This window comes from Cnephaeus nilssonii (assembly GCF_951640355.1).
Source record: "Cnephaeus nilssonii genome assembly, chromosome: 4".
Classification (NCBI taxonomy): domain Eukaryota; kingdom Metazoa; phylum Chordata; class Mammalia; order Chiroptera; family Vespertilionidae; genus Cnephaeus; species Cnephaeus nilssonii.
In genome coordinates this window covers 103,388,808-103,415,106 of record NC_137075.1, presented here as the reverse complement: position 1 = coordinate 103,415,106, position 26,299 = coordinate 103,388,808, and the positions used below count along the sequence as shown (strand labels likewise).

The 26,299-nt window shown below is 51.4% G+C and overlaps 1 protein-coding gene across 3 annotated transcripts in view; it reads left to right on the top strand.

Moving 5' to 3' along the window:
• Nucleotides 1–26,299, top strand: part of WDR25 (WD repeat domain 25) — a 144,500-nt gene that overhangs the window by 85,223 nt on the left and 32,978 nt on the right. For all 3 annotated transcript variants that reach the window (XM_079767749.1, XM_079767747.1, XM_079767748.1), the window contains one exon: nt 4,016–4,146. In XM_079767749.1, the coding sequence (XP_079623875.1) occupies nt 4,016–4,146 (131 nt within the window). The remainder of the gene's footprint in view (nt 1–4,015; nt 4,147–26,299) is intronic.

Below are 26,299 nucleotides of genomic sequence, written 5' to 3'. Positions count from 1 at the left end.
CAGTTTACGAAAGGTACGCGGAGGAACAGCTCCGGCACGCAAGGACGTTCACCGCCAGGGAGGCTGCGGTTCCTGTTCAAGACCGTTTCCGATAAACGGTTCCCAGCCTTTATCCGTATCTCCTTAGCAAGACACACAGGCCAGCCCACAGCATTATGTTCTCATGGCCTCGCAACAAAAACTCCAAGTCATCCATCTCTCAAGGTTTCTGCTGCTCAGAACCGACATCCCTCGGCTTCAGCTTTTAATGTAACCAAGGATGAATTCAGTCATTCCGGTTCAATTTTTTTTAAACTACAATAGCTCCCTTTTGTAGTTTGCTGTCTGCCTTGCCTGGTGGAGTGCTTTGTGTACCTGCTGCGTGTGCCCTCCGACAGCCTTGTGTTCCTGAGGGCGTGCGTGCGACCCCGCAGCGTGGGGGCATGCCCGGGGCCCCTCCACTGGAAGTGGCAGAGCTGGGGTGAGACCGGGTCCCAGGGATGCTCAGCTCCTCTGCTGACCGCCTCCCGCTGCTGAGAACATGCCGACGGGGCAGCTGGGAGCCTGGTTTCTGAGCCTCGTCTTGTCCGAGGCTGCCTCACCAAACAAATTCCCCCTTAGTCTTTCCCATTGGGTATGTGGAAGCATCTTTAACAATTAAAAAATCTTTTAGTGTTGAATTTTTTTTAACAAAGGAATATAGTGAAGGCTTCGTTGTTATACGGTAAGTGGAAATAGGGAAAATATATAAACTCTAGCTTGCCTTCTAACTGGAAAATGTTAGTTCTTAAAAGACATGGACTCCCAATCTCCTTAGAGGGTTGAGGAAGAATAACATATTCAGAAGTACTTTTTTTTTTTTTAACCACCAAAAGCTCAGTCATCATCTTTTAGCAACTCAGCTCTCACTTTCTCTCCCGTCTCTTCCCCATTGTTGGCAAGACTGTGTCACTGCACTTTTTGAAAACCTAGGCGAGTTCACTGCCATTTCGGAAACAAGCATATGTTCTGTGCTGAGCTCCAAGAACGAGGGAGACATTTCTCTCCAGGCAGACGAGCTTGCTTTTCCTTTTGGACTCAGGATTGGCAGTGAATCCCAATTGAGCAAGAAGTCGGCAGTAGGCACCGTCGTCTCCATCAGGAGAAAAGACTCAGCCTGCGGGGGCCTTCTTGGTGGGGTGCAGGCTGCCCTGGCATCTGAGAGCTACTGTTCCGCCCAGGGGACGTGGCGGGGGCCTGCCCTCAGCCCCAGTGGGGTCCCCCGGCCACTTGACTGGAGCCAGTTCTTCAGACCTGTGCTGCGGCTGAGAGGCCCGGCCTGGATGCTCTGTGGTGCTGCCCCCAGTCCCGGGTGGACGGGGGAGTGGAGATCGTAGGGAGGTGCCCGTCCGCTCCTTCTCCCCGGGATGGGGACTCGCTAACTGAGGACATCATGGTTGGGTCTTGACTACCCTCTTGGGTTCCAGACGGGCTTCAGGAAAGGAAAAGGATCAGCTCGAGGAAGACCAGGTTTCCAACCAGATCAGTTGCTGCTTCCCTGTTGACCTAATGACAGGGACGGAGCACTCGCCCACCCCAAGTCTGCTCATCTCCCCGTGTCTTTCTAAGAATCCTTCATTTTTAGAAAGCAGGGCTACAAAAACATGAGTGCAATTTAAAGTCACCCCATGCTGGCGAATCTCTTGCCAGCCTTTGCCCACGTCAATCCTACTTAGTCCTCTTGTAATTCAGAAACAGGTGTCGGGCATTGTCCATCGCCCACGGAGCGCTGTTTCTGATTCCAGTGTCACCCACGCCAGGCAGGGCGCGGTGTTCGCCTCCGCCGCCCCTCGGGTGGGGCAGCTGGGCTGCTGTTTGCGGTCCCTCCCCGTTACGGGTGACAGGACGCGACGTGGCCAGCTCCCGACGACACTGCTGACCCAGGATGGCCACGAGCACCTTTGCGTGTTGCATTTTGTTGCAGAATAGTCAAGGGGCTTGTTAGGCTTAAAGAGGTATAGTCTTCATTTGTAAAAGGTCAAGTGTTTCCAGAATTTTCTCTGATGACAAGTGACTGCCAATTGTCAGCCTCTGGAAGATATTAGGAAAAATCAACACACTTAGTCATTCATTAGCAAAGAATGAGGGAAACTGCTTTCGAAAAAGTTTGTTCTACCGAAAGAAAGTTAGGAAAACAGATGTTTTTAATTGTTTCCATCGTTCTGTAATTTTCGTTGCCAAACTTGATGTAAAGTGTCACCTATTAAAAACTCTAATATCTGCACCCTTAACTCGGGAACAGCATTTTTCTAATCAGCTTTAAAATACTTGCAATGAAAATTTCAGTGGATTTTGAATGGGGTTGTTAAGTTGCAGGAGCCAGTATTTGACACCGGGGGAGGAGGCTTTTCGAGCGAAATGTTCGCACACTGCTCGCAGCGCTGGGCGGAAGCGGGCCGAGGGTGAGCATCTCCCATCGGTCCACGCGCCTCTGGAAGGGGCTTTGCGGCTCGGACGGACGTCAGGGAATAAACAGAAGCTGTAACCGGGCTACTTTTAAATCACTGAGTGACAAAAAAGTTCCCTGCATTTGAAAAAAATGGAAGTATAGTCAATCCTGTCATTCTTACTGAAAACATTAGGACTTACTAATGATTTCAAAGCAGTTTGTTGATACTCTTAGTAAATGGCATGTTGATATATTTTTAAATGCTGGTTATTTTCTCCTTGTCTCACCCTTTAAAATATTCTATTTTTGGTGTTTGTTGTAACGTTCAGAGCATATTGGTACATAGCACATTGTATCACTAATGAATAACCGTGCAGAGGTTGGTGATGTGAGCTCCTGGTTTCTCATCGATGGGGCATGCTGTCAGACAGTCCCGAGACCCATCCAGGTCAGGGTACCGGTCAGTGGCTCTCGTGTCCTTTCCTGGTGATTTGGTGGAACATTCCACTAGGTGTGTGGGGTCCTGAACACGAAGCAGGGCAGCCTTCAGGAAGTGCTTTCTGTAAGAGGAAGTGGCACGGGAGAGGTTGGTGTTCTTGGCCACCAGCTTCTTGTGCCCCTAACTGCCCGCTGCCTCAGTCCAGTGGGGGGCTTTCCATGGGCCTGCGGCAGTCAGGCGTGACCCTTGTGGGCCGGGGGAGCCCTTATCGGCTTCTCTACAGGAAGCCGCCTGGTTGGTGTGATGTGCAGCGGGCGCCACACCTGGTGTGGTGGCCTGGGCCTGGGGACATGCACAGAGGCAGCCCTCAGACTCTCTGAGTTGAGAACGGCTCCCACAGCCAGCCCGGTTCCTCACTGCACTTTTGGGGGGTTGAATTGGACACATGAGAACTATAGCCATTGCTCTGGTGCGAGGTGCCACTGTGAAGCCGGAGGAGCGCTGGCCTGGAGCCCCCCAGACCAGCTCAGGGCACACGGACACTTGCACAAGGCATGTAAGTACTTGACGACCGTCTGATGGCAGATATGTAAGGACCAGGACGGACTTGAGTCCTGTAGAACCAGTGGCACTCTGAGGGTCCATTGAGAGTTTGGGCCAGTGTGATGTCACACTCTCCTTTGTCACCAGAGTCTCCTGCCACCCCCACTCCAGGCTCAGTACCAAACCCTTCGTGGGGGATTGTAAGGTTGTGATTGTAAGAGGGCTGGTCCTACAGAGAATCACTCTGGAGCCCCCTGGTTTCCATCAGACTTGCAGACCCAGGTAAAGACTCCGCTGTGTGAGCTGTGCAGCTTGGCCATGCTGCTTAGCCTCCCCAGTGTGGGGTGTTGCTGTGTAAAGTGGATCAGAGCACACAGAAGGCGGCGTTCACGGATCCAGCCACTAGTTTAGCCTCGGGGAGGGGGTCCCGCTCATCAGGGCCCGGTGGCAGAGAGTGAGGCCAGAGTTGCTGCTGCTGCTGTTGTGTTCCCAGAAAGTCTTCCCTGGCCGCCTCGGGCCCAGGTGGGCAGTGTTGGCCTGTAGCTCCATCCCAGGTGGCGTCTTTGTCTTAAAGATACTTATTTTGTGATCTGAGTATTTTTTATCTTCTCTTTTTTGTGTTGTAGGAACCCAGGTATTCAGTGGACAGAGTAACTTCAGAGTCACTACCTTGAAATTTCATCCGAAAGACCACAACCTTTTTGTGTGTGGGGGCTTCAGCTCTGAGGTCAAAGCCTGGGATGTGAGGGCCGGCAAGGTAAGCCCATTTTCTTCTGGCCTTTCCTTGGAGAGCCTGCCATGACGATTTTAATGGCTGGGGGCAGGTCCACACCTCCATCTAGGATGCTTCAGATGGACTAAGTACCACTGATTTTTAATCAGTGCTAAGCATAATTTTTAGCTGTTTTGAAAAACAATTTTGAGTTGTTGGACTATTCAAACATCATCGGTGCAATGTACCAACAATATTTATTGAACAGCTACTATGTGCAAATGCTTCCAGATAATGTAAAGTGAATGAGCCTCAAGGGAATTACGTGTGGATACAGATAACTGATGCAGATAAGTGTGTGTGTGTGTGTGTGTGTGTGTGTGTGTGTGTGAATGTGAATGGGGCGAGAGAGGGAAGGAGGCAGGGAGGGGCCAGCATTCAGAGGCAGGGAGTGCTTTCAGCTTGCTGTGAGGAAGGCTTCTTCGAAGAGACTGTGTTCTTTTTGGGGCTTAAAGGCTGCTCACCATCAGTCCCACAGGGAAGTGATCTCCACTCCCACCCTGCCCACAGCCTGCTGCTCCTGTCGCCTTCACCAACCTGATACATGGCAACCCTGTCCCTTCCAGTCATTCTGGCCAGAACCATCAGAACCACCCAGTCTCTGCTCTTTCTGTACCCCTAAACCCAACCTGCCAGGAGATCCGGTCATGAGTCTGGATTAAGCTGCTGTTGCCTCCCACTGGCATAATTGTAGAGGCTTTCTATCTGGTGTCTCTTCCCCCCTGTGCCCCTGCAGTTTGTTCTCAACAACTGGAGGCCAGAGCGGTCTGTTACAGTGTATGTCCAGTGTGTCGCCCGTCTGGTCAGAGCCCTCAGGCTCAGGTGTTACTCACAGTGAAAGCCAGTGTCCCTGCTGTGGCCCACTAGGCCTGCATGATCTTCTCTCATCCCCACTAGCCTCCTTGCCTTTCCTAGAACACACCAGCACATTCCTGCCTCAGGGCCTTGGCACTTGCTGCCCCTTTCGCCTGGAATTTTTTTCTCCCAGTGTTCTACTGGCGGCTCATGCCCTCCCTCCTGCAGGGTTTTACTCAAATGCCACCTCTCCAGGGAGGCCATTCCTGACCACCATGCCAGCTGCTCCCTGGCATTCAGTAGTCCCCTTTGCACTTATTATTACCTGGTTTTACATGTTCATTTATTTGCCTGTCTTCTTCCATCTATATCTATAATAATAAAAGCATAATATGCTAATTAGACTGGACAGCCGAACGTCATTCCGGACATCTTTCTGGACGAAGCCGCAGCAGTGGGGGCCGAGGCAGAGGCAGTTAGGGGCGATCAGGCAGGCAGGCAAGTGGTTAGGGGCGATGAGGCAGGCAGGCAGAGTGATTAGGGGTGGTCAGGCAGACAGGCAGGCCAGCAGTTAGGAGCCAGCGATCCTGGATTGCGAGAGGGATGTCCGACTGCCAGTTTAGGCCTGATCCCGGGATTGGGCCTAAACTGGCAGTCGGATATCCCTCGAGGGGTCCCGGATTGCGAGAGAGTGCAGGCCGGGTTGAGGGATTCCCCCCTACCCCACCCTGTGCATGAATTTCGTGCACTGGGACTCTATATATAAAAGGCTAAGTGTCCATCTGACCGGTAGCTATGATGCGCACTGACCACCAGGGGGCAGATGCTCAATGCAGGAGCTGCCATGACATGCACTGGCCATCTACACTAATAAAAGAGTAAGATGCACTTGAGAAACCAAGATGGCGGCATAGGTAAACACCTAAACTGCTGTCTCACACAACAATTTCAAAACTACAACTAAAAGACAAAATGGACATCATCCAGAACCACAGGAAAGCTGGCTGAGTGGAAATTGTACAACTAGAAGGAAAGAGAAAAGCACACTGAGACTCAGAGGAGCTGCAGAAGGCAGAGGTACAGAGATGCGTACGCAGAGAGGACTGGCAACTGAGTACGTGGCTGGCTTTCTTAAGCGGGAGGGAGACAAAAGCTCCCGACTGCGCTGAACTCCAGTTCCGGGCGAGACTCTGGGGACCCAGACTCATTCGGGGAGAAACTGGACTGTTTGGCAGCGGGCGAAACTTGAGGGCGGCTTTCTCTCAGAGGTGCTTGCAGCGATTAACGCGGGACACTGAGACCCAGGGGCCTCATAGGGCAGGGCTGACAGGAAGCCAATGCTGTCTGCTCCGTCCTGAGACTCCACCCCATCTAAGCTGAGCACAGAGGCTTTTGCAAGTCTTGTCTCATAAGGGTGTCTCCAGCACAGAAGTTCTCCCAGCGTAGACACAGCTGATCCACACAGCCAATTGGCCTGGAGATCAATTCCTCACAGTGATACCAACAGCAATCAAAGCTTAACTACAACAAGACTGTGCAGATAGCCCACAAAGGGGTGCACCAAGAGTGTCCACCTCAGGTAACTGGGGAGGCTGAGCCACTGGGCCTTATAGGACACCTAGCACACAAAGCCACTCTATCAACTCAGGGAAGCAGCCAAAACGTGGAGACAAAGAAACAGGTCACAAATGAAAGAAATGGAGGAAAGCAAACGACTGCATATAGAGTTCAAAACCATGGTTATACGGTTTTTCAAGATTTTTCTAGAAAAGGGCGATAAATTTAGCGAGACCCTTGAGGAAATGAAAAAGGACCAACTAGAAATTAAGCATACACTGACTGAAATAAAAAATAATATACAGAGGTCCAACAGCAGACAAGAGGATCCCAAGAATCAAGTCAAAGATTTGAAATACAAAGAAGCAGAAAACACCCAACCAGGAAAGCAAAAAGAAAAAAGAATCCAAAAATATGAAGATAGTGTAAGGAGCCTCTGGGACAACTTCAAGAGTACCAACATCCAAATTATGGGGGTGACAGAAGAAGAGAGAGAGCAAGATACTGAAAACCTATTTGAAGAAATAATGACTGAAAACTTCCCCCACCTAGTGAAAGAAATAGACTTACAAGTCCAGGAAGCACACAGTACCCCAAACAAAAGGAATCCAAAGAGGACCCCACCAAGACACATCATAATTAAAATGCCAAGAGCTAAAGACAAAGAGAAAATATTAAAAGCAGCAAGAGAAGAACAGTTAGTTACCTACAAGGGAGCACCTATACGATTATCAGGTGATTTCTCAACAGAAACTATGCAGGCCAGAAGGGAGTGGCAAGAAATATTCAAAGTGATGAATAGCAAGAACCTACAACCAAGAGTACTCTACCCAGCTATCATTCAGAATTGAAGGGCAGATAAAGAGCTTCACAGATAAGAAAAAGCTAAAGGAGTTCACCACCAAACCAGTATTATATGAAATGCTGAAAGGTATTCTTTAAGAAGAGGAAGAAGAAGAAAAAGGTAAAGATAAAAATTATGAACAACAAATACATATCTATCAACAAGTGAATCTAAAAATCAAGTGAATAAAAAATCTGATGAACAGAATAAACTGGTGAATATAATAGAATCAGGGGCATAGAAAGGGAGTGGACTGACAATTCTTGCGGGGAAAGGGGTGTGGGGGATGCGGGAAGAGAATGGACAAAAATTGTACACCTATGGATGAGGACAGTGGGGGGGCGTTAAGGGCAGAGGGTGGGGTGGGAACCGAGTGGAGGGGAGCTATGGGGGGGGATAAAAGGGGAACAATTGTAATAATCTGAACAATAAAGATTTATTAAATAATAAAAAAGAGTAAGATGCAAATTGACCATACCTTCGTGACACCCATCAGTCAATCAGGAGTGAGTATGCAAATTAACCCAAAGATGGAGGGTTAATTTGCATACACAGGTGCCGAGCAGCTGGGGGCAGGGTGGGACGCAGGTGTTACACCCTGCCCCAGCCGCTCCAGGCCTCTGGGCAGTGTGGGAAGGCAGAAAGGTGGCTCCGGGCCGGAGCAAAGGCAGTGCTTGCAGCCAGGGGAAGGAAGGCCTGTTCTTGCACGAATCTTCGTGCATTGGGCCTCTAGTTTAAAAATAAACAGCACCATGGACCTGGCACCGACAAACCAACACTCGGCTTCCCCCAAATGGGACACAGGCCCTGCCACTACCCCGGAGTGACACCCCACCAAATTGCAGCCAATTCTGCCAAGACCCCATGGTGCAAAATGCGGCCCACAGCCCAGCACAACCTGGAAACGGTTGCTGTGGGCGCCGGGTAATGACATCACATAGCAACACCCAGCTTCCTCTCCCTAGCGACTAGCCTTCTTGGAGTTTCTTCAGCCCAGGAACACAACTTGCTTTATAGCCAGGTACAAACATTTTACACTTTAACCAAATGTTTGTGAAGTGTTTTCACATGCCTCATCTCATTTGATCCTCACAGAAATCCTGGAGTAGGTAGATAGGAGACTCAGTAGAATCTTATTTCTTTTCATTAGCCAGAAAATGGAGATTTAGAAAGTTTAGAAAGTTGACCCGACTGAAAAGAAGTAAGAAATGGTGGAACTTGAAAATGACTTCAGGTTTTCTCACTGTGCAGAATATAGTCAAACACTGCTGCAGTTAAATATTTTATCCTTTGTTCTCCCTGCATGATCTACAATAATAATCTGCTTCGTGTTGATATTTACTGCTCTGTTGCTAACAATTACCTGAAAGAGAAGTTGGGGTGCTTCACTGGGCTGGAAAAAGTTTAGCTAAATCAGAAAGCAGGTCTAATTAAGGAAGTTTATTCTATATATGTAAAAGGCTAAGTTGACTTGCGCATGTGTGATACACATAAAGCTTTCACTGGCACCAATTGCACGCATGTGTTTCTATCTGTCATTGTCTATCATGAGTTTGGTTGACACTTCTATTATAGAGAAATGGCGAATAGTGATATTAAAATCTTTCTTCTAATTAATTTCCTTTCAATGTGCATGAATCCGTGCACTGGGACACCAGTTAGAACATAAGATCCTCCAAGGCAGGGAGTTTTGTCTGTTTTGTTTGTTGCTGACTTCTAGTTTCTAGAACAGTGCCTGGCATATAGCAGGCATGCAACAAATCATGGTTGCCTGATTGAGTGAATGAGGGAGGAAGGCAGTCATGCCGAGCATACAGTACAGGAGGTGGTAATATGAAACGTGGGCTGGGACTAGTGACCGGCTTACCTTGACTGGGCATGAGCTCCGGACGGTGGGACAGGCCTAGGAAGAGGCTGTCAGTGCTATGGGTCTTGGTTTGGATTAGCAGAGGGGAGCTGTGGGAGACTTGTGAGGAGGGTGCCAGGATCAGGGCTGAGGAGGATTCATGGAGGGGTGAGGAAGAGCAGGGACTGACTGGGGCTAGACAGTCAGGAGCGTTTGTATTCAGGATCTGAGAAGTACTGCCCTGGTCTGAAGAAGGCACAGCCCCTAGGGTTGAACTTGACTTTGAAAGAAGAAGCCTGAATGTCACTGTCCCCAGCCCGAAGGGCTCCAGCCTGCTTCACCTGCACCAAAAGGTCCCACCTGAAGGCTGCCCCGGACAGGTGCAGCCCCCAAGCAGGCGTGTGTTAGCAGAGGCTGTGCAGGTGGCCGGGGTGGAGGGAGGTGAGATAGCGCCCCCAGGGCCAGGCATCTGAAGGCATCTTGCTTAAAGTACTTCACAGCGGAGAGTTAGCACACAGACACATGTACTCTTTTTTTCTTTCTTTTTCATTTATTCATTTTTTATTGTTGACAGTATTACAGAGGCCCCCCATTCCCCTCCCCTTACTCCCCTTCTCCTAACCCCTGCCTCACCCAGGCCTTCACCGCACTATTGTATGTGTCCACGGGCTATGCATATATGCATGTAAGTTGTTTAAGCTAATCTCTCTCCCCTACTCCCCTTGTCTCTGAGATCTGTCAGTCTGTTCCATGCATCCATGTCTCTGGATCTGTTTTGTTCATCAGCTTATTTTGTTCATTAGATTCCACATATACATGAGATTATGTGTTATTTGTCCTTCCCTGACTGGCTTATTTCACTTAGCATAATACCCTCCAGGTCAATCCATGCTGCTGCAAAGGGTAAGAGATTCTGCTTTTTTTACTGCTGCATAGTATTCCATGGTATAAATGTACCACGGCGTTTTTATCCACTCATCTGCTGATGGGCACTTGGGCTGTTTCCAGATCTTAAATATTGTAAATTGTGCTGCTGTGAACATAGGGGTGCATTTAGTCTTTCTAATTGAGTTTTGGGACTCTTAGGATATATCCCCAGAAGTGGGATTGCTGGGTCAAACTGTGGTTCCTTTTTTAATTTTTTGGGCAACTCCATACTGTTTTCCACAGTGGCTGCACCAGTCTGCATTCCCTCCAGCAGCAGATGTACTCTTTCAGATAAAGAAGTCATGAAGGCGCCCCTGTGCCCCTTCAGCAGCTTCCTCCTGAGGCTGGAGCGCTCAGCCCACCGCTGACTGGGCGCTTGATGCAGCCCCACCGCTCAGGCCACCCAGTAGGTAGGAACCACCACCAACCGAAGAAATAAGGTTGATAGAAAATAGTTTCTAAAAAAAATGTTTTGTCTTTTTTTTTCAAATCACACTTTTTTTTTTTTTTTAACAAAGAAACTTTACAAAAATATTTGGGAAAGAGAGAAAAGTTACCCATAAAGAAATGGACAGCCCTTGCCGGTTTGGCTCAGTGGATAGAGCGTCGGCTTGTGGACCAAAGGGTGCGGGGTTCAGTTCTGGTCAAGGGCACGTTCCTTGGTTGCAGGCTCCTCCCTGGCCCAGGCCCTGGTCGGGACTCAGATAGGAGGCAACCAATTGATGTGCTTCTCTCATATCAATGTTTCTGTCTGTCTTTCCCTCTCTCTTCTATTATCCCTAAAAATCAATGGAAAAATATCCTTGGGTGCGGGTTAACAAAGAAAAAAAAAAACAAGTGGACACAGTGGAATTTTAGAAAAATACTAGAACACTTATGTTTGGGATATAAATACGTGATGAGTGAAAGAAAGCACTGGAAAGAGCTGTGGGGTTGGAATCTCTTGGCCACATGATCTCTGGATTCTCCAGCCCCTGCCAAGGGCCCTGTCCCTTGAAGGTGCACTCCCTGCTTCTAGCCTTAAAAACCGAACACATAAGAAATTACTCACCGAGGACGCCATCTGATTGAAGAGTTTGTTAAAAATATAGGATTTTCTCCTGGGGCTGAGGCCAGCTGACATGGTCTGAAAATGCTGGGGGAGAAGCAATTCGAAGCATAGGTTGCTGTGACTGACTGGTTGGTACTGGCATGTTTCAAGGCTCTCTCAGGCTAATAATAAGGGTAGAGGGATGTGCAGCGTTTGTTTTTACTCCCTTCTTACCAGCAATCCGACTGCCTCTGCCCCCTGCCGGGTCACTGGACCCTGCTCCATTTGCACCAGCCAGGCGTCTGGAACAGCTTTTTCCTGCTTCAGTTGTTCCCTCTGGCAGGTGTAGTGAGAGCCTCACCTGGACTCTGCTGGAGGAAGAGAGGGGACAGGCACTGGCTCCTCCCACCTGGGTGGCTCCCTGCCCAGCGTGCTGGGCGCTGTCCCAGGTGCTGAACACCTGGCCCTCCCTGGCCAGCGCAGGAACCTGGAGGGCCCAGCCAGCCATTGGGCTTTTTCTCACTGCTGTCGGCAACAACTGGGAACTAATTGAAGGTGGAAGCAGGAGGGACACAGACCTCAGCTTAAAACCAAGTCATGCTTCCCCTTTAAAATACAATATAAAGCCCGGTTTTGTTGTAAAAGTAATACGTGATTATATGGGGGAAAAAAAAAAAGAGGGAAATGAGGGAAGGGTTGGTGGAACTAGCCAAAGTAAACTTAGTAATTTTTGATATTTTCCTTTCCCCCCGTGTGGGATTTTTTGAGAAAACATTGTTTGGTCTTATTTTTTATACATAATTTTATATGTTGCTTTTCTCGGAGCATTGTAAGGCTTTTCCTTGCTATTACAAATGCCTGCAGGATTTTCAGTAAGTCCCTTTGACCCAGCATGCTGACTGGCTCCTTGCCTCATCCCTGGCTCAGAGCAGTGTCTGACATAGCAAGCCCTTGATGAATATGGATCGAATGAGTCAATTCCACATGGTTTAGCTTACTAAACAGTTTCCCTAAGTTGAACGTTTAGGATGCCCTCCTTTCCCATTTAAAAGTAATTGATGTAAAGAGGGAGGTCAGAGATCAGCAAACAGCAGCCTGGGGCTAAATCTGGCCCACCACCTGTTTTTATAAATAAAGTTTTATTGGAACACAGTCACATTCATTTATGTATCGCCTGTGGCTGCTTTTACGCTACAGAGATGGAATTGAGTAGTTGCAACAGAGACCACATGGCTCACAAAGCCAAAAGTATTATAACCTGTCCGACCCCTGCTATGCATAGATCTGGCTGTGACATCTGTCACCCTGTTGATTGTTGGGACTAATTGACCTGATCTGGCTGACAGGGTGGGGGTCTCTGTGTCCCGCGCCCCCCCCTCCCCCCCCCGTTATGGGCATCCTTGCAGGAACTATGTGCTCAGAGAATGTCTTTTCCAGAGAACTGTTCTCCAGTCAGGGGTCTGAGGTATTTCTTGTTACCACCTCCAAAACAACCATCCCAGTCCACATTATTGCACATTCCTCTGTAAGACATCTACTTGCATATATAGTGGTTTCCATATTGGGGACTTACTTCCTTAAGCTTGGGTCCCAGAACTCACTTGCTGAGTTAAAGCGACCAGCATGTTGAAGGTTAGGGGTAGGTTTTGGGCCAGAGTGGCGGCATCCTGGGTAGATGTGCCCACCCCTGGAGCGTGACCGCTGGGCTGGGGTCTCAGAGAACCAAGTCTGAGGAGGAGCTGGAACACATAACCTTGAAGCTACTTACAGTCCTACAATTTTGTGATTCCTTAAGCTTAGCCGAGGGATGAGTGTTGGGATTCCGGACTCCTCTGGTCCAGCCCAGTTCATTATGGCAAATGGGCTTCTTGGCTCCCCTTCTTCTCATCTTGGCCAATCTCTCTCTGCCTAATCACATTCCTCATTACTGCCAAGTGCCGGGCTCCCCCTCCGGCAGGTTGGCAGGATGTGCTCCGCCCAAGCCAGCTGACCATGCTCACCCGGAGCTGGCTCAGTGCCACCCATACAGAAGTTCCTGACTCTTCTTCCTTGAACTTGAGTGTTGACTGGAATCCAAGATGTCTGGGCCTGACCTTCATGTCACTGTGGGGGTCCCTCTCTCCAGCAACCCTCCTGGCCTCCAGTGTTACTGGCCTGGGCTGTGGGACATCTGGCTCACATTCTCCCCATACCACTCGCTCAGCTTGGGGGATTGTGGGCAAATCCCTTAGGCCAGTGGTCAGCAAACTCATTCGTCAACAGAGCCAAATATCAACAGTACAACGATTGCTATTTCTTTTGAGAGCCAAATTTTTTAAACTTCTTTTAACGCCACTTCTTCAAAATAGACTCGCCCAGGCTGTGGTATTTTGTGGAAGAGCCACACTCAAGGGGCCAAAGAGCCACATGTGGCTTGAGAGCCGCAGTTTGCCGACCACGGCCTTAGGCTAAAGCCTGGGTCAGTCACAGCTTCCCCGCTGGTATAGTAGAGAGGTGGTGAGGTTGTCTCTACTGTGGGGTTTCTTAGACTTGAACTGGGGCTCTTGTTAGGACGCAGATTCTGCTTCGGCAGATCTGGCGTAGAGATGGTGTCTCAGTCAGCTCGGGCTGCTGTAACCACATTCCACAGACTGGGGGGCTTCAACACAGAACTTTACTTCTGGAGGTTGAAAATTCAAGAGCAACGTGCCAGCATGGTCAGGTGAGGGCTCTCTTCCTGGCTGTGGACGGCCACCTTCTTGCTGTGTCCTCACATGGTGGGGAGAGAGAGCTCTGGTCTCTTCATCCCCTTACAATGCAACAGGGCCATCATGGGCCTCTGCCCTCCAGCCTCATGTAACCCAATCCCATTGGGGGTTAGGGCTTCAACATATGGATTTGGGGGGGAGCGGGGCACAAACATACAGTCCAGGATTTCTGACTAGCTCCCAGGAGATGCAGAGGCAGACAGCCCATGGACCACACTTAGAAGCCAGGGCCCAGAGGGCTTCTGAACATAGAGGCCCCTGCTCCTCCCCTGTGAGTGCCCTCGGCCTTTGTCCTGGCTGACCTGCAGCACCTGGGACAGCTACTGAACTTCTTACTTTACCATGAGCTCCTGCATCCAGCGGGTGTTCATGTACAGCCACCCGGGTAGGGGCTGGATCAAGTCGTGTCTGTGCCCAGCATCTCCCACAGGGCCTGGACCAGAGCAGGTGCTCAGGGGGTAATCTTGGGTGAACTGATGGGGTCAGCTGCCCACCCACTGTGGTGGAGCCTTGCAGGTGCACCCACCTGCCCACAGCTCAGGGGCAGTGGCCACCCTGGGATCTAAGGCTAGCTGTGGTCCAGCTGCAGCTGGTCATTCCAGAAGTGTGGACTGAGGCAGAGGACTCGGGAAATCCTGCATCGGGCGTGGTATGGTGTGGTGGCCACAACACTGTACTTCGCGGCCAAGTCTGAGCTCTCGTGCTCCCCATGTTTGTAGATGACAGAGCTGCTAGCCTCATGCATCCCCAGCCGCACAGGGCCCCGGCTGTGTGCCCAGCTGGAGCTGCAGGGATGCAGAAGTGTAAGCTATGGGCCCAGCTCTCCGGGCCACCGGTACTGTGGGAAATGCTGAGGCACTTACTTCAAAGTTCACTTTAAGATGACTGTGGAGTTGGAGCCAAGTTAGGATAGAAGCTTAAAAAATAAATTTTTCCTTGTATTAGGAATCAGATTTGTAGAAAACTACAGAGGCTTAAAATCCACCCTTTTCACAAGACTAAGTTATGGAACCCCAACTAGCACAGTTGAGCAGGGCCGAGCCCTGGAAATCAGGGCAGCTCTGGAAAGTCTAGGGCACGTGGGCCCGGGCTGGCGCTCGGCCTCTGCCCTGGTCCTTCCTCCCGTCCATCCGCAGGCGCTGGCCAACAAATCTCGGAGCACAGCGCCTCTGCTCCTGGGAAAAGCAGCAGGTTCGCTCCGCCAGGCGGGCCTCTAGGGCGCCTGCCCATCGCTCGGGAGAAATCCTCACAAGAAAATCAGCTGACAGGCCAGCTCACTTTTGGTCCATGCTGGTTTGACACGAATCATCGATATTTCATGCTTGTTCAACATCTTTACCTCCCGCTCTCTTCCCTTTCCATCGTGACTTCCAGATCTTGAGTTAGTTTTTTGACCTCCTTTGGATCATGTCCCAGACCCCCTGCAGGTGTGTGCCTCAATGTGCAGGTTGACAGTGGGGCCACTGGCTCGCCCTCTCCTCAACTCCATGTCACAGCCCCTCACGTGGTTTCCCAGCAGAATGTAAATGCCCTGAGGTCAGGGGTTTGCCTCGTTTGCTGCTGGATCCCCAGTGCCTACCAAAGGGGGAGGGAGGATCTTGCATGAATGAATAATCGAGACGGTTTCTAAAATCCCAAGCAATGGGCTCACCCAGGTGAAGCAGATCCCGAGCCACCATGTATTCCTGTGTCATCTCACGCCCCTGCTGTGGGCATCGTTCCGTGGGCGGCAGTGATGGGAGCTGGTCAAGCCACCTGTGGTGGCCGGCCTGGACTGCTGGCCTTAGCACAGAGGTCAGGCTCACCTGGGGGCATTAGAGGTACCTCTACAGGGATTTTGTACAGACTTGTGAACCACAGCCCTGGGTCTCAGATTGGGTGCCTTGGTGCGAGTCCCGAGTGGTGGTTTGGAGGGTTTCTCTCCGTGGGGTGAGGGCACCCTTAAATTTGCATTCCCGAGATGCTGGCTGTGTCTGGGAGACTCGGTGCCTTCGCTTCACGACTCTCAACACCATCAGTTTTCATGGCATTGCAGGCAGGTTGCTTATTTGCCCTAATGAGGTTTTGATTACTTTCCATTTGTCTCTTTCATCGGGTTTATATTAAAAAGCCTTTTTATTTGGACTCTGTACTTTCTGCAGTTCTAAGTTTTGCCTCAAACCAAACTTTTTATGCAGATGCGAGTGGGAGACTAACGGGCAGAGCGACGGGGGAAGGGCACCGGAGATCCTCGCGCAGAACGCCTTGTGGCTTTGGGCTGTTCCTTCTCTGGGCTGCTGTTGCCCGCGGGCCCGTGGCGCTAGGGCTGGGTGCTCAGAACTGACCGAGGTGGCATGTACTGGGCGCTCAGCACCTGCCAGGCTCTGCTCTGAGCTCATTGGCTGCACAGCAATCCTGGGAGGGGCGCCAGGCGCTGCCATCACCCCATTCCACTGGCAGGGCGCCCAAGGTTGAGAGAGGTCCTGGCAGCCAGCACATGGCTGGTTGGTAGTGGGGTGAGACCTGAACCAGGAGGCTTGACTCCCACGCCCTGTGTGGGAGACCTGCACTGGGCAGCGCTCAAGTTCAGGCATTCATCCAGCCCTGCAGTGCAGCTCGGGGCCCGTGTCTGGAGCCCAGCTGCGAATGGGATACCAGGGGCCCTGCAGCTGCAGGCCTGGAACCGTAACCCCAACACCTGTGTGAGGGCATCCCTGTCCCCTCGGGGGCGAGGAAACAGGTGTGGACTTGGATGTGAACTCATCTCTTTTTCTAAATCCTCCCTCTTCACCTGCAGGAAGAGGACACGGTGCATGTATTGATGTCACAGACATTCTCTGAGACACCCCCAGACACCAGGCATTGTCCCAGGGCACAGGTGACAAAATCCAGGTAGGCAGCCTTGTCCTGCAGGAGCTCACGGTCAGTAAGGGGCTGTGGGAGCCCCTCGGAGACCCACATTCCTTTGGTGTCTGATGCACCTGTCAGTCTCTGGCTGCCCTCACAGGCGGCTGGCCAGTCTGCGTGTGTCTCCTGGGTCGTCCAAACTTGAGGGCAGAGCTGGGAGGTGGTTCTTGGAGTCCGGATCCTGATGACGGCCGCTCAGCCCAGCCCTCCTCTTCAGCCCCCACTGCAGCGCTTTCTGGGGGCCACCAGCAGCTCCCCTTTAAGACCTGCTGGGGGGCTCAGCTTGGTGTGGACAACGGGAGACCCATGGCACTCGGGGCCATATCCCAAGTCCTACGTTAACACCCCACTTGATAACTTCTGTTCTTCAAAATGCAGTAATGCATACCAGAAAATATAAAGCAGACTAGAATGACTTTATAAATGCAGAATTGACATAATGCTAGTTTGAGTCCTTTATCATACCTTTTGCCTTGAAAATAAGCTGTTACATCAAAACCTCCCCTTGAGATTTTGAAGAAATTTCCTATCATTATTGAAATTGACTTACCTTTTTACCTCAAAACTTTTTTAGTTTGCCATAGCTAATAGCATTCAAAAAATCATGGGTTTGATGCCCTAGTTATCTTTTGTCTCGAATACTTACTGAATCTTTTTGATGACAGCTTTGTTGAGATGTAATGCACATAGCGTACAATGCACTCATGGAAAATGTTCAGTTCCTTAGTTTTTAGTGTATTTAGTTATGCGGCCATTATCACAGTCAATCCAGAACATGTTCATCACCTCAGAAAGAAACCCCGTGCCCTTTAGAGGGCTCCCTGCCCCCCGCCCCCCGCCCCTCGGCAACCACTTAATCTACTTCCTGTCTCTGTGGATTTGCCCGTCCCTGACATTTTCTAGAAACCGTGTTCTCAGGGCCCATCCGCGCTATAGCCTGTGTCAGGACTTCATTCCCTCTCATACCTGAGTGACTTTCCATTGTGTGGATAGACCACATTTTATTTATCCACTCACTGCTTGATGGACATTTGTGTTTAAGTTTTTGGCTGCTATAAATCATGCTGCTACGAACGTTTGTGTACAGGTTTTCGTGTGGACATGTTTTCATTTCTCTCAGGCTCTGCCTTCCAGGGAACTTGCTGGACCATATGGTAAGCTCAATGGGCAGCCCAGAGGAGCCGCCAGACGGTGGCTGCGCCATTTACATGCCCACCAGCAGTGCCCGAGGATTCCAATTGCTGTGTCCTCGCCAACACGTGTTTTCGGTCTTCCGGCTAATCCCGTCCCTGCGGGTGTGAGGTGGTAGCTCCGTGGTTGGAAGTGGGTTTGAAGTGGTCTCCGCGAGGGTTCACACAGGACTCTGCAGACTGTATTTCTTCACAAATGAGCATTGGTGGTTGGTGCCCCTTAAAGGATTGGTTCATTTCATCTAAGTTATCAAATTTATATACATACACTTGCTCATCATATTCCTTTATTACCCTCTTGGTGATTTTAGGTTCTCTCTCTTTTATTCCTGGTAATGATACTTGTGCCTTCTTTTATTTTTTCTCAGTGTGGCTAGAGATTTAGCAGTCTTATTGGTCATGTCAATGAAACATTGATTTTTTTCCATTGTTCTTCTGTTGTTTTTTTCCCCTAACTTCTTCAGGTGGCAAGTTAGAGCGTTGATTTGAAATCTTTTTTAATGTCAGCATTTTATTTCGATACACTTTCCTCCAAGCTCACATCCCACACATTTTGATGTGTTGTATTTAAATTTTCATTCAACCCAAAAATATTTTCTAATTTTATTTCTTCTTTGATGTAGGAGTTATTTAGAAGCATATTGTTTCGTTCCTAAACGTGTAAGGATTTCCCAAATATCTTTCTGTTATTAATTTCTAGTTTAATTCTGCTATGGTCATTCAGGGCACATGCCCAGGATGCGGGCTTGATCCCCAGTAGGGGGCGTGCAGGAGGCAGCCAGTTGATGGTTCTCTCTCATCATTGATGTTTCTATTTCTCCCTCTCCGAGCCTCTCTCTGAAATAAGAAAACACAAAGCATATTAATTCTGTTGTGGTCAGACGTGTTCCCTGTGCTCTGGGAGGGCTGTGAATTTCGCTGGTGTTGGGTGGAGCGCTTCACAGGTGACAGTGGGCCAAGTCAGTTGATGATGTTGTCCAGTTCATTCCTGTACATCTTGCTCATTTCTTGTCTACTTGTTCTTTCAATTATTGGCAGAGGAGTGTTGAAGCCTGCAGCCGTAATTGCGGAATGGTGTGTTTCTCTGTTCATTCTGTCATTTTTTGCTTTATGGATTTTGAAGCTGCCACCAGAGCTCCACGGGGGGCCTGCTCTGAGGTCAAAGCTGTTAGAGAAAAGAAGAAAAAAAAGACAGAAAACAAAATTGAAAATAAAATAGCAGCTCATCTCTGGGCCGGTCACTTCTCCCAGTTCTGACCTCTCCTCCCAGTCAATAAGCTTTGTCGACTGTGAGAGTTCCCGGGGAATTGCTTTTTGTCTTGTCCAGAGTTTTAGTTGTAATCAGCGGGGAGAGAGGCTGCAGGGGCCCAGGTGGGTTTTGAACATATTTTCTCTTGGCCGTGACTTTCCCCTCTTCCTGGCCAGGTGGCGCGGGTCCTGCAGGCCTCCACCGCTGTCTCCTCTGCAGAGCTTCCCCCGAGTCCCACTGGAGTGGGGTCCCCGTGGCCCCCCCCCCCCACCTTAGGCTTGGTGTTAGCTGCCTGGCAAGTGTCAGCTCCCACTGGAGTGTGAGCTGCATAGGGGCTGGGGACACGACGGGCTTGCCCAGCCTGGCGCCCCAGACTGGCATGGCCGTCATGGGGTCTGTGGCTCAGTGGTGCTTCTTGACTTGGTGATCGTACCCGCCTCGGCGAGCCTGTGGCGCAGCTCTGTGGAGGTTTTATGGCTCTAGAACGTGGGTGCAGTCCACATTCACGCCCCCATGTGGATCCCCAGTTATAGGGGAGTTGGCGGCTGTGCTGATTTAAGCACGGGGCTGTGTGTGTACCCTGTGGGCGGGCAGACTCTCCCAGCAGCCACAGCCTTTTCTTTCTACTCTGAAGGAAGACTGCCTGGTGCTCGTTAGCAGGTCTGGCACGACGCTGAGGAAGGTGACGGATGTGTGAGAAGAAGCCGTGCCGTGCGTCCTGTAATTAGGCAGTGCTGAGTGGTCCCTCACGCGGCATTCAGAGAGGACACGAGGGTGACATCTCCCATCGCCCTCTGAGGCTCTTCTTACAACAGGCACATCTCTCAGTTTTTAATTATAATCATTCACTTAAACATGTTCTTGAAAAAGTTCTGGCTCTCTGGCTCGCCCCATTCATTTATTCATCAAACGATTGCCGAGCGAGCACCTGCCACGTATGACATCATTCTAGTTTGCAGGATTCAAAGAAACTCCAGGACAGGCCTCGTTTCTGACCAAGCCAGAAACCTTGGTGGCGGCTTTCAGATAGCCCTCCCCTCGGCACCCCGGCACCCGTGGCCTGTACTGGGCCAGCACACGAGGCTGTGCAGGTTGTCCATGGCACACAGCACCGGCCTCGGGATGCCTGGGGCTGCTCTGCTGATGAATGTCACTCCTTCTCCATCTCCACAGACTCCCCCAGGTCTGCTTCTCACCGTCCCGAGGCGCCGTGCTGCCCTGAGCCTGCCCCAAGCCCGCTCCAAGCCCTCCCTGCAGCCACTGCCTCCCAGGACAGGGAAGGGGATGGACAGGAGGAGGATGTCACACCTGTGCAGACACCTGTTTGCCATGAGTGGGTGTTACTCTGAAGAATAAAAAAGTAGCTAAATTATTAGCCAAAGGAGATGGAGGGAGAGGAGTTTGCAAAGGGGCAGCCAGAGACCTTATGAGGAGAGCTGGTCCAGGGCTGGGAGGGGCCAGGGGAGACCGTGCCGTGGGAGGGTGGTCCCTGGTGGACTTGGATGTCAAAGACCTGGACACACTAGTGCTTGCTCCCCGGACACCCATTCTGATCCCAAAGTGCTCTGTGCAGGCCCCAGGGGAAGGAACGTGGAGACTCTCCTGAGGAGGCTAACCCATCAGTTTCAACCCAGTCGTACCCACCACGGACAGCGGGTGTCCTAGTGTAGTGTTACAGCACCAGTTTCCTATGTTGTTAAAAAGTTTTGGGTGATATCATTTTTTAAAATCCTCACCCAAGGATATGTTTTTGTTCATTTTAGAGAGAGGAAGGAAGAGAGAGAAAGAGAGAAAAAACAACGATGTGAGAAACATTGACTGGTTGCCTCCTGTACGCGCCAGGACTGGCGATCGAACCCACAACCTTTTGGTTTACATGATGGCGCTCCAACCTGCTGAGCCACCGGCCAGGGCATCAGTGATATAATTTTAAATCGTTTCCCATTAAAATTTTCACCAGTTCTCTCTTATTGGGTATTTGCATATTTCCAGGTTCCCTTCATTGGGTATTTGCATATTTCCAGGTTCCCTTCATTGGGTATTTGCATATTTCCAGGTTCCCTTCATTGGGTATTTGCATATTTCCAGGTTCCCTTCATTGGGTATTTGCATATTTCCAGGTTCCCTTCATTGGGTATTTGCATATTTCCAGGCTCCCTTCATTGGGTATTTGCATATTTCCAGGTTCCCTTCATTGGGTATTTGCATATTTCCAGGTTCCCTTCATTGGGTATTTGCATATTTCCAGGTTCCCTTCATTGGGTATTTGCATATTTCCAGGCTCCCTTCATTGGGTATTTGCATATTTCCAGGTTCCCTTCATTGGGTATTTGCATATTTCCAGGTTCCCTTCATTACACACTGAGGCAGACAGCTCTGCGCATCAAGTCCTGGAAGCAGAATTGACCCCCCGGTCTGCAAGGTTTTAGGTCTAGAAGCCTCTGCCCACTTCCCTCCGAACTGTGGGGACGGGCTGGGTGTCGGTGCTTGTGTTCACACAGGTGAGGCTTGGGCATGCTCAGCTGGGCGGGTGCGGGGAGACCGGAGAGAGGGCAGCTGAGGAGCAGGGGCTAGAGAGGGGCCGCCTCCTGAGGATGGAGGAAGTGGGGCTGGGGCCGGGCAGCGAGCCAGGGAGGCCTGCTTCCCCCAGGGCCCTTCTTGGCTGTGGACAAGCTCTTGGTATGGAGTCCACTGTGCTCCGGATCACCTTCCCTCAGTCCCAGAGGTCAGCCCGGCAGCCCAGGCCAGCACCTCGCTCCCCAGTGGCAGCCAGCGCGTATGGCAGGCCTGGCGGGCATCGCAGGGTGTGGAGTTACATGGGATAAGGACAGTGGGTAGGGTGACAGATGTCCTTGAGATTCCAGGGAAGGGGCCCACATGCTCAGTAGAGTACAGGCATTGGGAGATGAGGTACCTGTGTGGGGGTGGGTGATTCTGAGGGTAGGATCAGGAGGAGCATCTCAGACAAGGGGCCTCTTGGCGGGGGGGGAGGGGCTAGGAGGGGTCAATGGGGGAAAACGGGGTCATATGTAATACTTTCAACTATAACGGTTTTTTAAAAAAGAAAAGGGGCCTCTTCCTCTCGGGCCCCAAGTCTCAGCATAGCTCCGTCAGTGTGGGGCACCCCCACCCATCTCCCCTAAATGTACCCCCTGGGTTTGTCGCCAGCGGGAGTGAAGCAGGTGGCCCTGCCACCACACAAGGCAGGCAGCAGGTGCTTGTTCCCAGGTGAGACCAGGGCAAGGAGGGGCCACCTAGAGAGCCCAGTGGCAGGTGCCGGGCACTGGCTCCGGGTCCCGTGCTCTCAGCCTTTCCTGCTGCTGCCCGGGCCTGGCCAGGAGCTATGGAGCTGGGGCTGCAGCCTGCCAGGCCCCACCAAGAGGGTTCCTGGGCCCGGCCGCTGTGCTCTGGGCAGATGCCCTCACCCCTCTGATCCTGATCCGATGGGTGAGCTCCCCCCGGCCTGGGTGGCGCTCACGGGAGTGATCACAGGAGGGGCCTCGGTGTCACAGTGGTTCGCTCCCTTTCCCCTCAGTCCTGCTGCGCCTCTGGGTGGTTCTGAGTTGGCTGGGCCCCAGGCGGAGGCCCTGCCCCGGCTCTCCTCTTCTGCCCAGGGACTGGCCGCCTGGGAGACAGCCCCGCTCCTCTCCACCTCCTCTTCGGGTGGCCAGAGGCGGTGAGACCTGCCCCGGTGTAGGAGGGTGGAAAGCAGGGGCAGGGTGATGGACTGATGGAGGTGTGCTGGGCACAGGGCATTCCGTGGGCCCCGGCCCTAGGTCAGTGCACTGGGGAGCGGCCTTTGTTGGTCCCTCCCCTCAGTGCCCTGGCTCCAGATGCTGCACCGGACCTGGTGTTGGGCGGCGGGGACCCCACAGGCCCAGGCAGGTGAGCCCCACACCTTCATCTCTCTTGTCCAGAGTAGCCTGAGCTCTCTGGCGGGTCAGGCCCAGGGAAAGGGGCTCAGATGCCCTGCACGGCACCAGCTGGGACTGCAGAGCCGGGCGCCCGGGAGGGCGGCTGCATTGTTGGAACCCGATTTTATTCAGGCTCCATTATAAAGTGAGGAAAACAAATTTTTCACTTGAGAGGATCAGCACCGTAGATACGCGTGTAATTGACTGTTTCTGCTTTCCTTCCCCTCCCTCGCGTTCTGCATCTGTAATTTAAAATTTCACAGTTTTTAACGTGATGGCTTCTCTGTGGGCATGTTCAGATTCGTTTCGGAGTCAGCAGGCACTAATTGAGCAGCTACTCTCCGCCTCCGGCTGTGCGGGAGGGAGGGCCGGGCTGCAGTGTCACTGGCGTGGACTGGGTGTCCCGCTGCCTCCGCCTCTGGCCAGCTCTGTGATCCCGGGCGGGCCACCCCACATGGCTGAGCCTCCGTGTCCTCGTCTGCACAGTGGGCGGGCAATCCTGACCCCCAGCGTTGTGAGGATGCAGTGAGGTCACGTGTGAAGCACCTAGCCAGGTGCGTGGCACAGTAGGTGTTCGGTGAATGCTACGCGCCACCTTATTCGCAGATGATGATCCCCACGGGGTCAGACCTCCACGAGCTTGTTCGTGGTAGTTGGCAACCATGAGCTATCTTCAGTTCTGCTAAAAGCTGAGGGGAGCCTGGCCGATGTGGCCCAGTGGCTAAGTGTCCACCCATGAACCAAGAGGTCACCAGATCAATTCCCGGTCAGGGCACATGCCTGGGTTGGGAGTTTGATCCCAAATAGGGGGTGGGCAGGAGGTAGCCAATCAGTGGTTTTTCTCTCACCTTTGATGTTTCTATCTCTCCCTCTCCATTCCTCTCTCAAACAAACAAATGAAAAAACCAAAACCTTTAAAAATAATAAAATATTAAAAAACACACCAAGCTGAGTGGAGATCGTACCTCTCCGCCAGTCAGGCAGTGCGCCTGACCACACCTCAGTCTGCTTTCTGCTGAAGAGGTTCTCTAGCCCCGTGGGGAGCTCGGTCCTCAGGTGGTCAGAGGCTTGGATATACATCCCAGCGCCTTTGATATATTTTCAAAAGACAGAAATGAAGTAATTTCTGCCTCGAAAGTAAGGATGCTCAAAATGTGGGGGAAGAACGCAGAGTGGGATTAAGCAGAGCTACAGTGGGAACCCTAACCCAAACCCCTAACCTTAACCCTAACCCTTAACCTTAACCCCTAACTCTAACCCTAACCCCTACCCCTAACCTTAACTTCTAACCACTAACTCTAACCCTAACCCCTAACCCTAACCTTAACCCTAACTCCTAACCCCTAACCCTAACCCTAACCCTAACCTTAAACCTAACCCCTAACCTTAACCCTAACCCCTAACTCTAACCCTAACCCCTAACCCTAACCTTAACCTCTAACCCCTAACTCTAACCCTAACCCCTAACCCTAACCCCTAACCTTAACCCTAACTCCTAACACCTACTCTAACCTTAACCCCTAACCCTAACCCCAACCTTAACCCTAACTCCTAACCTTAACCCTAACCCCTAACTCTAACCCTAACCACTAACCCTAACCTTAACCCTAACCCTAACCTTAACCCTACTCCCTAACCTTAACCTTAACCCTAACCGCTAACCTTAACCCTAACCCCTAACTCTAACCCTAACCCCTAACCCTAACCTTAACCCTAACCCCTATTCCCAGGAGCCCCAGGAACTGGAGGTCCTGTAGTTCCTGAAAACTGGCCAGTAAATCCCTTCCGAGACAGGAAGGTGGCAACGCAGGATCTGTCCAGGGGTGGCTGGTGGGGGTGGGGAGAGGCCTCCTGGGTTCTGGGAGCTCCTGGGGAGTGAGGCAATGTTGGCTCCTTCTCTCCAGCGGTCCCCTCCATGTCCCCCACCCCGGTCAGCTCTGGGCTGCCTGTGGAGACCACACAGGAAGGCTGTCCGTGGGTATGTTCTGCTTCTGCCTCAGGCACAACCCGAGGAGCGAGGAGCGAGGAGCGAGGTGCAGGGAGAGGCCCTCTGCACTGGCCCTGCCCTCCCACACAGCTCTGGTCATCTGAGGAGCTTCACTAACCTGCTCTCTGCTTCTCCACCCCTCCTGGAGAAAAGGCCCCCCACACTCAGTGTCCCCATTCTCTGGGCCTCAGTTTCCCCATCTGTCAGGAAGGGGCTGCACTCTGTGATGTGGTCTGTATGGAGCAGACCCCATGTGTAGCTGGGAAGGGCTGAGCTGAGACCTCATGCTGGGAGTGGTCGGCTCCCTCTCAGGGTCCCCAGTGGCTTGGAGCTGCTGGTTGAGACTGATTTATCAGGATGTTCTACAAACACTATTGAATACCTGCTAGGTAGTGAGTGGCCATGGGGTAGAGGAGAATGAGGATCATCCTGCCCTGAGGCCTGGGGTCACATTTACATGGAGGAAACAGTATTGGCCAGTGTGATGGGAGCTTCCATGGTGGTGGGGTGAAAGGACCACAGGGGAAGGAGCCAATGAGTCTGCTCCGCACTTTGGGGACTTGGCAGAGGGTTTTGAAGGATGCATAGGAGTTTTCTAGGCAGCAGGTTAGGGGAGGGCATTTTAGGCATAAGGAATACAGAAAGGCACAGGCATGAAGGGTTCGACAGGTGAGGGAATGGTGAAGGGTCTGTGTGGCTGGAGTGCACACGGTGTGTGTGTGTGTGTGTGTGTGTGTGTGTGTGTGTGTGTGTGTGTGTTGAGGAGGGTCAGGAGATAAGGTTAGCCTGGCTATGACTGTAGGGCCTCCTCCCTGGCCATTTTTAGGTTGTGGCCCAGAGCTGAACACCCCCAGGGAGGCTTTAGCCACAAGGAGCCCTCCCCAGGCCTGGAGACAGACATCTAATGCTCCTGCCTTTCAGGAAGGCTTGGAGCCAAGGCGGGGCCTCCGAGAGCCCCTCCAGCTCATCAGTCACACCTCAGTGTAAGAGGGAAGGGATCCTCCCCCAGCATATGGTTATTAAAGCGCGCCATCTTTAAGCCTCATTAAGGAGTGTTAAATGCTAATGAATTTAGAGAGGGGTGTCTTGGGGCCTGTTTCCTTGGAAACGTTTGAGAGCAGGTGCTTTATAATGAGCTGTACCTATTTTAAAAGTGAGCCACAAGG